This window comes from Dendrobates tinctorius, unplaced genomic scaffold (assembly GCF_039654945.1).
Source record: "Dendrobates tinctorius isolate UK_male_01 unplaced genomic scaffold, ASM3965494v1 ptg000043l, whole genome shotgun sequence".
In the NCBI taxonomy this organism is placed as follows: Eukaryota; Metazoa; Chordata; class Amphibia; order Anura; family Dendrobatidae; genus Dendrobates; species Dendrobates tinctorius.
In genome coordinates, this window is record NW_027361711.1 from 3639125 (window position 1) to 3653269 (window position 14145).

Below are 14145 nucleotides of genomic sequence, written 5' to 3' on the forward strand. Positions count from 1 at the left end.
CACGTTTCATGTTCCAAGCAGGGAGCCACCAAAGGTGCTCTGCTACACTCCAAGCAGGGAGCCGCAATGTGGCTTTGCTGAACTACTGTGTTGTGTGGGATGCAGGTGTTGGAGCATGGTCAGCAGCCTCCAACTTACCTGGATGGTGGGGTACCACACTTCAGGAGGAGGTGCAGTACCTCTGTGGTAACTGAATCCTCAGGGGTGCCACATTAGCACTACACATGTTCTGTATAGATGGGAGATGGATCTAAGGAATGCCAATCTATCATTGTCTACAGCAGTGTTTTTCAACTCCAGTACTCAAGACCCACTAACAGGTCATGTTTTCAGGATTTCCTTAGTTTTGCACAGGTGATGGAATTAATGCTTGAGCAGGTGTTGAAATCACCTGTGCAATGCTAAAGTTATCCTGAAAACTTGACCTGTTGGTGGGTCTTGAGGACTGGAGTTGAGAAACACTGGTCTATAGATATATCCTTCCTTCTTTGACTCAAGATATCTTGAGATAAGTGAAATGAAATGACAAACATATGTCAGGCGGCATTATGAGTAATGTAAATATTTTCAAAGTTGGTCATCTCACATCATCTTGAGATATTTTAAATGGGTTTTCCAACTAACAAAGTCAATTTTAAAGTTGATTTTAATAAATACATCTTGGAAAAAAAGATATTAGTTGCCTGTGTTCTATTCCCACCATTTTCTAATCCAGCTCAATGTCAGTACAAAAAAATCAGTGTATCAGGGCTGTCTGTCATTACATGTCTCACACAGAAGGAGCCTGTTCAGAGCTTTGGTGGGGGGCTAAATATTGCTCCTTACTTATAATTGGGAATCTGTCATACATGAGGGAAGAAGATGTACATGCCCACAGTGATAGCTCTTTAAAAATGCTTACCTGGACTTAATGGAAATTAACTGATTAAATGCCACTTATTTTGAATGCTAATATCTCACCAATGGAGAAGAGAAATTAAAAAGAAAAAAAAAACATTTCATTTTGACCTGCAGCTATTGTTCAGTCATGTGTCAAGTTGAACTTGAATGATTTGGTGAAAGGTCCTCTTTAACTGTCCCACAATAAACGTAACAATATTAATTGATTTTACTAACAATTAAAGATGAGCGAACCCCAAGTTAAAAGTTTGGCATTCGTACTGGACAGTTAGTGTCATGTGCTAAATGCTGAACATGGACTACTTCCAGAAGTACGTTGCAACATTTCCGGGTGCCAGGTGAAGTTCGTTGCAGAGAGAGAGAGTGTTTTCCAGTCAAAAGTTTGGATCCCAATTGTTTTCACTGGGGTACAGGTTCTAGTTCAAGTACAGTTCTGGTATACTGTAGTTCTGGAATAAAGTTTGGATTGGGTATCACAACCCGAATTGCCACAGGTCCACTCAACAATACTAACGCTATATGTTAGTTTTATGGCTTCATTAAAGTTTTGACATTAATAATTTGTTAGGTATCATAAAAATTTCAATAAATGGAAAGAATGGAAAAAGCAAAACAAATTGGAGAAAAATTTTGACAGAAATTTGTGCTGGATATAACTGTGTATAACTATCATCTAGGCATTTTAGAATTCACATTTTGATAAGCTGCAAGTCACCAACCCTCCAGGTTCCTTTGTTAGTCTCCGGCAACTCAATTTATTTTTACACCCCAAAAAAATGGGTTTTCTCAGCGAACACGAATAAATTAATACATACCATTTGAAGAGTATTCGAAGAAAAGACACATTTTTTATATGAAAATAAGTTGTTAACTGTTCTTGTCGTCCTTTTTTTACCAACTCTAGCAAACTCCATCACACTCTCTCTCTAAAATGTGATAATTTGCACACTTTATGTTTTGCTAAATATGGGAACTTATGACTGAATCTAAAACGTGGTCTTTGGCCACATCGTGGAATTTGATAAAGGTGGCAGAGAAAAAATTGTCACATATAAATTCAGATCAGCCTTCTTTAGATGTAAGTTACATTCAGGAGCAGTTTGCAGTCAGTTGGGCCTATAATGGCCTAATTGCCACTCATAATCACATTGCCTTTACTGTGTTCTGGATGGTGATTGACAGGAGCAGACTTGCGCTGTAATTCAAGACCAGTCACAAATAATATCCTCCTGCCATACATTCAGTTTGTGAACAGCAGGAGACTTGAAATGACCAAACTGAATTCCATCTCCTTTCAATCTCTTAATGTCATTTAATGCATTCACTGTAGTTTATAACTGCATTTAACCATTGTGCTATTCCTTCCAGGGGATTAAGACAGACACTTGGTCCTTTCAAACATTTAAAGAATAAAGTATGACTGAAAAAAGCAATAGTGAATAGAGAGCACATTTATATACTCTGGAAAAAAAAAGCATGTTTAAAACGATATTAGACCACCATATCAGGAGTAGTCTTTTTCAGTGAAAGTCTCAAACTTTACAGATTTAAAGTTAATTAACGATTAATTAATTTGCATATTGAAAACATTCTGTAATGGTGCCTCCAACCAGACTTACAGTATACTCCAGGCTTACACTACTGTATGTCTATATATGCTATTTTAAAAAGCACATAAAATGTATATTGTGGGGTAGTGTGCAGTTTTTTATTTATTTTCAGTTGTGGAATATTAACATATCATCGCCAAACTATCAGCCATCAAAGTCTATGAGCATGTAGCCAAATACATTTGCTCCACACACAAAAGAGTGAGTTGAGCCTTGTTCACAACTTAAGTAAAACAAAATTATATTTTTGCAAACCTTGAATATGCATTATTGAACATGAGATACTGTATGTTCCTACAGACATTTTACTCCTTTTAATTAATTGGCCTCTACATTGTATTATTGTACAAACGGGCACATGGTGGCGATAAAATAAAAATATCAAAACAGCATGTAGTTACTGAACGGGCACCACTGCTCTGTCATACCTTAATAAAATGTTGTGGACAACCCCTTTAAAAAATTCTCTTCAATCTCAAATAATTTACCTAGTGCTATGCATTCTGCAAATTAAACTACAGTTAGGTCCATATATATTTGGACAGAGAGAACATTTTTCTAATTTTGGTTCTAGACATTACCACAGTGAATTTTAAACAAAACAATTCAGATGCAATTGAAGTTCAGACTTTCAGGTTTCATTTGAGGGTATCCACATTAAAATTGGATGAAGGGTTTAGGAGTTTCAGCTACTTAACATGTGCCACCCTGTTTTTAAAGAGACCAAAAGTAATTGGACAGATTAAATAATTGTAAATAAAATGTTCATTTCTAGTACTTGGTTGAAGACCCTTTGTTGGCAATGACTGCCTGAAGTCTTGAACTCATGGACATCACCAGACGCTGTGTTTCCTCCTTTTTGATGCTCTGCCAGGCCTTCACTGTGGTGGTTTTCAGTTGTTGTTTGTTTGTGGGCCTTTCTGTCTGAAGTTTAGTCTTTAACAAGTGAAATGCATGCTCAACTGGGTTGAGATCAGGTGACTGATTTGGCCATTCAAGAATATTCCACTTCTTTGCTTTAATAAACTCCTGGGTTGCTTTGGCTTTATTTTTTGGGTCATTGTCCATCTGTAGTATGAAACGACGACCAATCAGTTTGGCTGCATTTGGCTGGATCTGAGCACACAGTATGGCTCTGAATACCTCAGAATTCATTCGGCTGCTTCTGTCCTGTGTCACATCATCAATAAACACTAGTGACCCAGAGCCACTGGCAGCCATGCATGCCCAAGCCATCACACTGCCTCCGCCGTGTTTTACAGATGATGTGGAATGCCTTGGATCATGAACTGTACCACGCCTTCGCCATACTTTTCTCTTTCCATCATTCCGGTAGAGGTTGATCTTGGTTTCATCTGTCCAAAGAATGTTCTTCCAGAACTGTGCTGGCTTTTTTAGATGTTTTTTAGCAAAGTCCAGTCTAGCCTTTTTATTCTTGATGCTTATGAGTGGCTTGCACCGTGCAGTGAACCCTCTGTATTTACTTTCATGCAGTCTTCTCTTTATGGTAGATTTGGATATTGATACACCTACCTCCTGAACAGTGTTGTTCACTTGGTTGGCTTTTGTGAAGGGGTTTCCCTTCACCATGGAGACTATTCTGCGATCATCCACCACTGTTGTCTTCCGTGGGCGCCCAGGTCTTTTTGCATTGATGAGTTCACCAGTGCTTTCTTTCTTTCTCAGGATGTACCAAACTGTAGATTTTGCTACTCCTAATGTTGTAGCAATTTCTCGGATGGGTTTTTTCTGTTTTTGCAGCTTAAGGATGGTTTGTTTCACCTGCATGGAGAGCTCCTTTGACTGCATGTTTCCTTCACAGCAAAACCTTCCAAATGCAAGCACCACACCTCAAATCAACTCCAGGCCTTTTATCTGCTTAATTGAGAATGATATAACGAAGGGATTGCCCACACCTGTCCATGAAATAGCCTTGGAGTCAATTGTCCAGTTACTTTTGGTCCCTTTAAAAACAGGGTGGCACATGTTAAGGAGCTGAAACTCCTAAACCCTTCATCCAAAATAAAATGGAGTACATCTTAAAACTTCATCCCAAAAATCCTTCTGATCCAGATGAATGGATAACAGTAATAACAGTAAGTCCAAATAGCATTAAAGGTTATTTGCACATGGCATCTTTTTCAGGTGGGTCTGCTCAGGAACCCGCCTAAAAAAAGGGCATAAAGTTGTAAAAAGAATGGACATATGTAATATGTCATATGTTACACATATGTAATATGTGAAAGCAAATTTCTGTGCATATCCTCCTACTTTTTGAACGTTTTTGTAAATTAATTTATTGCACAAGTGCCAGCAGCTCTTACCACCGATCAGAGCCACCGGTGTTTCTCACACTGTCACACAGATAGCAACATGGGAAACAACCGATTTTTGGCTGCAGCAACGCGGATGAGAAAACTCCTGGAGAAGTTCGTGATTGGGAGCTGTGCATGGACACTGAGTGTTTGGTACGGCCCCAAACTTTACTGTTTGGGTTCGCCCATCCTTACCCATTAGGACATACACCTGTGATTTTGAGTTGTAAGTTACAATACTAGTTTAATGAACTCCACCTTCCGTGCACACCATAATTAACCTGCCACCAGTCCTGCTGACTTCCCTTCATCCGCCCTGCTGCTCCTAAGTCTCTTGGGTGTGCCACTTCCTCCGTCCCTATGTGCCATCCTGCCAGCTGCGCCAATGACCAAAGTTCGCGAACCCATCCATATCTGGGGCTTAGAGGGTCCACTTCACAAGGTGGACCTAACACTGACTCTGAAAGCACCCTCTGTTTGTAAGCTGTAAGTTTAAATATAAAATAATAAAAAAATGTCGGCAGAAGATGGCATAGAAGATCCTTAAGGAAAAACACTGTTTTTCTTAAGTATCTACTGCTTCAAAAACTCTGAGGATACACATGTTTCTATAAGACTTCATGCACACACACTTAGGGAGATATCTTTGTAATTTTCCAAATAGAAAAATACATGAATTTGTATTGTCTATCTACTATATAATTGTCTAATTCTGTCTGTCTGTCTGTCTGTCTAATGGAAATCCCACCTCGCTGATTTGTCGCGGCCTAACTGCCATGACCAATCAGCGACAGTTGCTTAGTCGTCGCGGCAAAACAGCCGCATTGCTTATTGTACAGGCACATTACAGCCGCTAAAGGCATCACTGCTGCGTCGCTCATTACGCAAAGTCGGGCGCGTGGAAAGAAGATTGGAGGTGAGTATATCCTTTTTTTATTTTTTAATATTATGGGTGTAACAGGAGTACATTAGGTAAGATCAGAACAGTGACTGCAGCTCTGGGTGTAACTGGAGTACCATACCTTAGGTAACAGCAGAACAGTGATTGCAGCTCTGGGTGTAACTGGAGTACAATACATTAGGTAAGAGCAGAACAGTGACTGCAGCTCTGGGTATGACTGGAGTACAATACATTAGGCAAGAGCAGAACCTTTTCTGCAGCTCTGGGTGTAACTGGAGCACAATACATTAGGTAACAGCAGAACAGTGACAGCAGCACTGGGTGTAACTGGAGTTCACTACATTAGGTAACAGAGAGAACAGTGACTGCTGCTCTGGGTGTAACTGGAGTACATTACATTAGGTAAGAGCAGAACAGTGACTGCAGCTCTGAGTATAACTGGAGTACAATACATTAGGCAAGAGCAGAACCTTTTCTGCAGCTCTGGGTGTAACTGGAGTACACTACATTAGATAACAGCAGAGCAGTGACTGCAGCTCTGGGTGTAACTGGAGTACAATACATTAGAGCAGAACAGTGACTGCAGCTCTTGGTGTAACTGGAGCACAATACATTAGGTAACCGCAGATCAGTGACAGCAGATCTGGGTGTAACTGGAATACACTATATTAGATAACAGCAGAACAGTGACTGCAGCTCTGGGTGTAACAGGAGTACATTAGGTAACAGCAGAACAGTGACTGCAGATCTGGGTGTAACTGGAGTACAATACATTAGGTAACAGCAGAAAAGTGACTGCAGCTCTGGGTGTAACTGGAGTACAATACATTAGGTAAGATCTGAACAGTGACTGCAGCTCTGGCTGTAACAGGAGTATAATACATTGGGTAAGAGCAGAACGGTGACTTCAGCTCTGGGTGTAACTGGACTGCAATACATTAGGTAAAAGCAGAACAGTGGCTGCAGCTCTGGGATTAACTGGAGTACAATACATTAGATAACAGCAGAACAGTGACAGCAGCTCTGGGTGTAAATGGAGTACAATACATTAGGTAACAGCAGAACAATGACAGCAGCTCCGAGTGTAACAGGAGTATAATACACTACATGGTGGCCCGATTCTAGCAATTACCGGTCCCGGTAATGCTTAGTGAGAAGGGCCAGAGATGATGTGACTCTCACTAGAGTGCAACGTCATCAGCGGTGTTTCGCACAAATCATTAGTAGGACCCGAAGATGCCGGGCGCATAGTGAGAGGAGGAACAGAGTCCGGGGGCCGTTGGAAGGTGAGTATATCACTATTTTTTATTTTAACAGAGACTCTAGAATACCCGATGCGATAGAATCGGGCCACCATCTAGTTCTTTTAATATTTGTACAAGGCACGGTCATTTTTCTTTTACACTGAGATGATCAGTCATTGGTTGCCAATAGCTTTAATTTCATGGCTAGAATAGTAACTGAGATTAAAGGTCTTCTTCCATCATAAAAGGTGTCCACGTGTTCACACTTAGGACCTTGAATTGAACAAGTCACCACAGAATTTTGTAAATAGGCTATTAACATAATTTTGCACAGTGATCATATTTCCCTTCTAATCTTTTCATTTGTAACTAAATCTATCCTGGACAGTATTTCCTCATGAATGGCCTCCTCCGCTCCTAGCCAAACAGTAGTTAAGCACTACTCTCTAAGCTTCCAAAAAGCTCCACAATGTAAACAGTACAAAATTTATCTCAGCTTATGAAGCATGCCAAGTGATACTGATGGCAGTAGATGCTGCAATGGCGTTAGCATTGTCTGATTGCCATACTAAAGTTTAACATCTAGAATCTGGATACATAACTATCATTAATGACAAAAGGAGGCAAGCCTCTCTGTTCTCTAGCAATAAGCTGAAAACGTATTCATTTTTTCTTGAAAAACTTGACACTCATTTTTCAGTTGCTCATTTCAATTCCCATCTTTTCTCTTCTCTTTAATCCTGTTAAGCATACAGTGCTCAGCGTAAATGAGTACACCCCCTTTGAAAAGTAAGATTTTAAGCAAAATCTCACTGTACACAAGAACAATTGCCACCATGTTTACAAGACTGAGTTTCTTAGAACTTTTTTAAACTCGTACCATGAAAGAAAAGTGAATAATATAACTTTCATTACAAAATGTCTAGTTTTACTCAAATTAGTTGATGCAAAAAATGTGGATGTGCAAAATAATAAAGCTTGTTTACAGTAAATGGACCACATTTGTGGGGGTAGTTTGTAGTATGGCATCCCATAGAATATTTTGATTCTGAAAGGAAACTAAAGTTTTCCTGACAAATCTGAATACTGTAAACTCATGTATGCTGAGCCTGTATACTGGGAAGTGTTAATGTGCACCTTTATTTTAGTGAAATCAATTTAGTTAAAAGTGGTTCAATATTGGTTGTGTAGAAAGAAAAGTTGTATGCATCTCACAAGACATTTTCCAAAAGTGTTTAGATAAAGTGGGCAGATTTGGCAAGTTTAAAAATGCTTCAGTTTTCTCATTGGCGTCTTCCAGCTTTACCAGTACGTCAACTAAGTATTGGCAGTAATAAAACTTTGGGGCTGATTCATCAAGAGTGGTATTTCCTACACAAACTTAAAGAAAAGCCTGCTTGAGTATGATGTGTCTAGTGTATTAAGAAGCACGCGCAATGGATCCGGTTCTATTTCTGCTGGTGAATTTGTTGGCTTGTGATTGGTCCTGCCTCTTCTATGCTCAGTCCTTTAGGTAAAAGAATTGAGGCAAATTTAAAACCACAAAAGACAAAAGTTTTTACCAGCTAAGTGTGCAAAAAATACCAAGCTTTTTAAAAGTAGAACACCTTTTGAAAAGTTTTTCCCAAAATGGCTAACTGATCTCTGGTGATCAACTTGGGACTCTGGGAACCGTGCCCCACAAAATTACCTCACCTTCTATAGAAGAAAGGTGTGCATGCTCGGCCTTTGCTTCATTCATTCTCTGCCATTTCCCAAAATCTTTTAAACAATCAATGGCGCACATCTGCCCCATTCAAGATGGGTTTCTGCGTTCCAATCTCAGGATCAGGGAAGGTTCCAGATGCCCCCCCCCACCTAGTGATCAGTAATATAACCCCTATCCCATGGATAGGGCATAACTTAATATTTCGCTGATAATCCCTTAATTGAATCTCCAAACCTAAATTTAAAATGTACAGTACATTGTGTAGTGAAGGTAAAAAAAAAAAGAGTTTCTGATCAAGGTCATATGCTGTTCTTACAATAGTAAAAAGAGACCAGACATCCAACCCAGGCCCTGCTTCTTGTAATTATTTTATCTGCATAACAAAGATGTTCCTTACAGTTAGAATAATTAATCTTCTTATTGTACAGAACAGACAGCAACAGACATGCGTGTAGATCAAAGTTGCCCTCAAAAGTAGAAAACAGTTAATCATCATCTGTCATTTCTGACACAGGCAGTCAGAGTCATATTTGTTTCTTTCACTGTTATGTGTCTGGTCAGTCTCATCTCAGTGAATGGTATTTTCTGTTCTAATAATTACAATTTAAAAGGATTAACCGTGGAATATTTATTGTAACAAACGTGTTGGGTACATGATTTTGTGACACAGTAATATAAAATTATTACTTTTAGTACAGCCTTCATCACAGACTTCACAGCCCTCCTGTCCATACAATGGCTGCTAGTGGAGCAGCAAGTGACCAGACCTGTCCATCAGCCTCTTCCAAGGGAAATACAGCTTTTCAATGTGAGATCTTTTACAATTGGAGGAGGCTGACAATTGCTGATGGAGGAGCATGTGACCAGACCTGTCCACTTTATGGACTGGATAGCTGTGCAGTCTGTGAGGAATGATGCAATAACAAGCATAGAAGAATAACTGTTAAAACATTCAGTATAAATTAGTAAATGCCACAAAATCATCTCAACTAGCACATTTGTTAAAATTAAGAGCGGTTAACCCATTTAATATAGCAAATAAGCATAGTGATATATTTCTATTTGCATTAATACGGTATTAGAACTAATCTTGCATTCTCAACTTTTAGGCCAGGACACATTAAGAAGATCTTTTCAAATTTAAAAGCCATGTATTCAAAACTCAAAATGTAGGACACTCACAAAATAATACTTGCAAGTCAAAAGTCGTGTCCCTGCCTTTGATAGATGCTGAGTCCCCATTTTCCACCTGCACATGACAGCTGATTTAATCACGTACCTCTAAAAGTATCGAGTGGAGCAAAGCTCCATCCATGGCTGTTAACCTGTTAAATCCTGCTGTCAATCTCTGTCAGGGTCTCGTGTCATTCCATGCTCCCATTGGTGCGTCCCCGATGCCATTGCGGGCCGCCGATTGGTTGCCATGACAGCCGGAGGTCTACAAAAGAGCCTGGTGTCTGTCATTACAATCTCCCTGTGAAAGCCAGTGCATTGCTAGTGTTCATCGGAGATCGTAATTTTACCTATAGATAGCAATGCTGTAGCACTGCAATGTATCACGAGCAGATAATCGCAGCTTAAAGTCTCCTAAGCAAAACAACAGATACAGTAAAAAGTAAGATAAAAAGTTTTCAAAAATATGAAAAAAAATTAAGAAAACACAAAAGTTCAAATACCCCCCCTTTTGCCCCATTAAAAATTAAACAATTTAAAAAAAATACACTTTTCACATCGATGCATTTGTAAAAGTCTTATCTATCAAAATATTAAATAAATTGCTGGATTTTTTGGATTACAAGATGCACTTTCCTACCCCCAAATTTGGGAGGAAAATGGGGGTGCGTCTTATAATCTGAGTGTAGCTTACCAGGGGGCAGCAGGGTCACAGGAGGAAAGGTTTCTGCTGAAGGAATCTGGCGATGGAAGGAGTGGGGCAATGGTAGGAGGGGGTGTCCGGCAGTGAAATGCTGCAGCGGACCTCTGCTGTTGGCGGAGTGCCTGCATTTCCCATTGTATTCACTTCTGTGGACTTCGGGAAAATGGCTCAAGATCTTAACCTGCACATGCACCACCTCCGACAGCCATTTTCCCAAAATCCACCGCAGTGAAAACAATGGGAAGTGCAGGAACTCTGCTGACATGTTCTGACCCACCGCAGTCTCGCACCATAAAACACCCCCTCTTCAAAGCCCGGGGGCCACAGTTTTGTCCTACTCCTGCTCCCACTGCCACTATCTTACTGCAACAGTGTCACTGCCTCCTGTAACTCCGCTCCACCACAGCTACCCAGGAAACGACCTTAAAGTCGGCCTATAAGACGCACTACCATTTTATTAAAAAAGATCTTATTTCTTATTTTATTCCTCAAAATTTGGGGTGCATCTTATGGTCCAATACATCTTATAGTCCGCAAAATACGGTAATCAAGTCTGTAAACAGTGTAAAGAGAAAAAAATAAAATCCCAAGAACTGTGTTTTTTTGTCCACCACAACATACCAAAAAAATGCAATAAGAGGCAATCAAAACTTTGTATCTCCTCTAAAGTAAAAACGTCTGCTCAGGGTGCAAACAATAAGCCATCATCCAGCCCCATATCCTGACAAATAAAAAAATTACTGGTCTCCGAAAATGACGACACAAGCAAAAATTTGTTTTCTTACAAATTTCTGAATTTTTTCTCACCACTTAAATAAAAAATATACATTTGGTTTCTGCATTATTGTAGTGACCAGAAGAATCATGTTGCATATTGCCAGGTCAGTTTTACCGTATAGTGAACATGGTTAATAAAAACCTAAAAAAAACTATTGTTAAATTGCACTTTTTTGCAATTTCCATGCACTTGCCATTTTTTTCTTATTTTCCAGTCCATCACATCATAAAATTAATTATGTGATTGAAAAGTACAACTTGTCAAGCAGAAAACAAGCCCTCTTATGGCTATGTTGATGGAAAAATATAATAGTTATGACTCTGGGAAGAAGGGGCGGAAAAAACAAAAACGAAAAAAAAATAAAAAAATGTAAAAACTCAAGATACTGAAGAGGTTAATAATATCATCCAAAAGGGGATGTTTTCCAGTCGCAAATGAAAGTAGTAAAAACTTAGCCTTTATTCATATAAGATAAATAAGGCTATGATTTAGGGTTTTTCTACTCAAAAAGCATAAACATTATTATTGTTCTAATACATGCACATTCTCCCAATTTTTTTTATCCCATATGATTAAAGGCTAAGTTTATCTACTTTCTATTGGTGCTGGAGAACCCCCTGCCTTCAGACTGTGGCAAGATATTAGACCTGCAAACTACATCAGTGCATATGACGTGCACCATACCTACACCACAGATTGTTGACCATGGAAGTCTCCTGAGATACTCATCTCTAACACATAAGTGATCTGCTGAATTTACACTTTTTCTGTTTTTTGTATGGTAAGAATATGTTTTTGTTTAATCTGTTTTAGTTCTTTCATGAGATCGTTAATTGACCATATGGACTTCAAGGCATTGGAGCTGAAAATGTATAAGGCTAAGGTAAGAGACCACTACCACAATTGTTCTGTGGATCCCAGCACCAATAAGTTGCGAAGTGCAGTACGCTGAACTACACCACTGACTATTTCAGACTTGCAGACTCGTTGGTAATCATTTTGTAAGATGGGGAAGGTCGAGAAATACAACTCAGAAATAAAGAACCTGTTAGCCTGTTATATACAGGTGCTTCTCACAAAATTTAGAACATCATCAAAAAGTTAATTTATTTCAATTCTTCAATACAAAAAGTGAAACTCATATATTATATAGAGTCATTACAAACAGAGTAATCTATTTCACGTGTTTATTTCTGTTGATGTTGATGATTATGGCTTACAGCCAATGAAAACCCAAAAGTCATTATCGCAGTAAATTAGAATACTTTATAACACCAGCTTGAAAATGGATTTCAAAATCTGAAATGTTGGAGTACTGAAATATATGTTCAGTAAATGCACTCAGAACTTGGTCGAGGCTCCTTTTTCATCAATTACTGCATCAATGTGGTGTGCCATGGAGGCGATAAACCTGTGGCACTGCTGAGGTGTTATGGAAGCCCAGGTTGCTTTGATAGCAGCCTTCAGCTTGTCTGCATTTTTGGGTCTGGTGTCTCTCATCTTCCTATTGACAATACTTCATAGATCCTCTAAGGGGTTAAGGTCAAGCGAGTTTGCTTTCCAATCAATCACAGTGATACTGTTGTTTTTAAACCAGGTATTGGTACTTTTGGCAGTATGAGTAAGGTGGCCAGGGTGGTTTTCACACCCTGGCACCCCACAGATAAAATACTATGTCCCTTCTGCTGCAGGTGCAGTGTGCGCAGCAGTGCACTCAGGTTTGCTGTCAGAGTCTCCTCAGCTTCTATCACTCTGGCTCCGCATTCCTGAGCTCCACAAACCATTCCAGAGACAAAGTTCCTTTCCAACAGTTTAAATTTACCAAGCAGAAGGGTATCCATCACATTTGTAGCACAACATACACAGAGCAGCATGTCCTGCACTTTCCCTGCCTTCTGAGCAGCCTCTATTTCTGTAATCTCTCTCTCTTTCCTCCCAGCAATCGCTGCCGTACCTCTAGTCAAACTCCGCTCTGTCCGTGTCTTCCGTCCCACCAGCTTCCTACAATTCCTTCATCTGGTTTCAGTAGGAAAAGGTGCCAGGTTCACCATCTCAGCTCCACCTGCCCTGGTCATAGACCCCGGATCCCTCTTGGAACAGTCCTGTCTAAGCTGGTGCCTGCCTGCGCGACTCTCAGCCTGAGACCCCTTCCTACCGTAGCAGCTTTATCCCCATGGCTGGCAGACTGTATTTTTCACTGCTGCTTCTGACTCCTTTCCCTGGGCAAGGCTGCCTGGGCTCTGTTGCCTAACCAGGAAGTATCTCTTCTATATTCAATTGTCCTGCACTGCATTACTCTAACTCCTCCCCACTGGAAATCCCCTATGCTGCCTGTACCTAAACCAACACTCCTAATTCCTATCTCTACTATGCCCCCATCTGTTCTAATTCCACTATTGTCCTATACTACTGCTAGTTCCTATTCTATCCCTAATCCTATACACAACACATAGTACATTTACATTACAGTACATGGCATACATCAAAAACATTCACATTAATGAACATTAGGGAACCGCACACAATAAGTAGACCAAAGAGGGGAAAAGCATAGGAGGGTCCCCGCCACCTTCTTAAATATGGTGGAGAATGAAATTTCTTTCTCCAAAAAGCTTGTCGGCAGAGGGAAGCATAAAGTACTCTAATATTTCCTGGTAGACAGCTGCACTGACTTTGGTCTTGATATAACACAGTGGATTGTATGCCTCTCCAATGTTCCTCCTGACTATGGGATCTTGATTTCCAAATGAAAATTTACTTTCATCTGAAAAGAACACCTTGGACCACTGATCAACAGTCCAGTTTTTTTTCTC

General features: G+C 39.8%; 1 protein-coding gene across 6 annotated transcripts in view; it reads left to right on the forward strand.

Moving 5' to 3' along the window:
- LOC141088999 (uncharacterized) overlaps positions 1–14145 on the forward strand; it is a 422573-nt gene that overhangs the window by 332332 nt on the left and 76096 nt on the right. For all 6 annotated transcript variants that reach the window (XM_073575283.1, XM_073575281.1, XM_073575285.1 and 3 more), the window contains one exon: positions 12146–12215. In XM_073575283.1, the coding sequence (XP_073431384.1) occupies positions 12146–12215 (70 nt within the window). The remainder of the gene's footprint in view (positions 1–12145; positions 12216–14145) is intronic.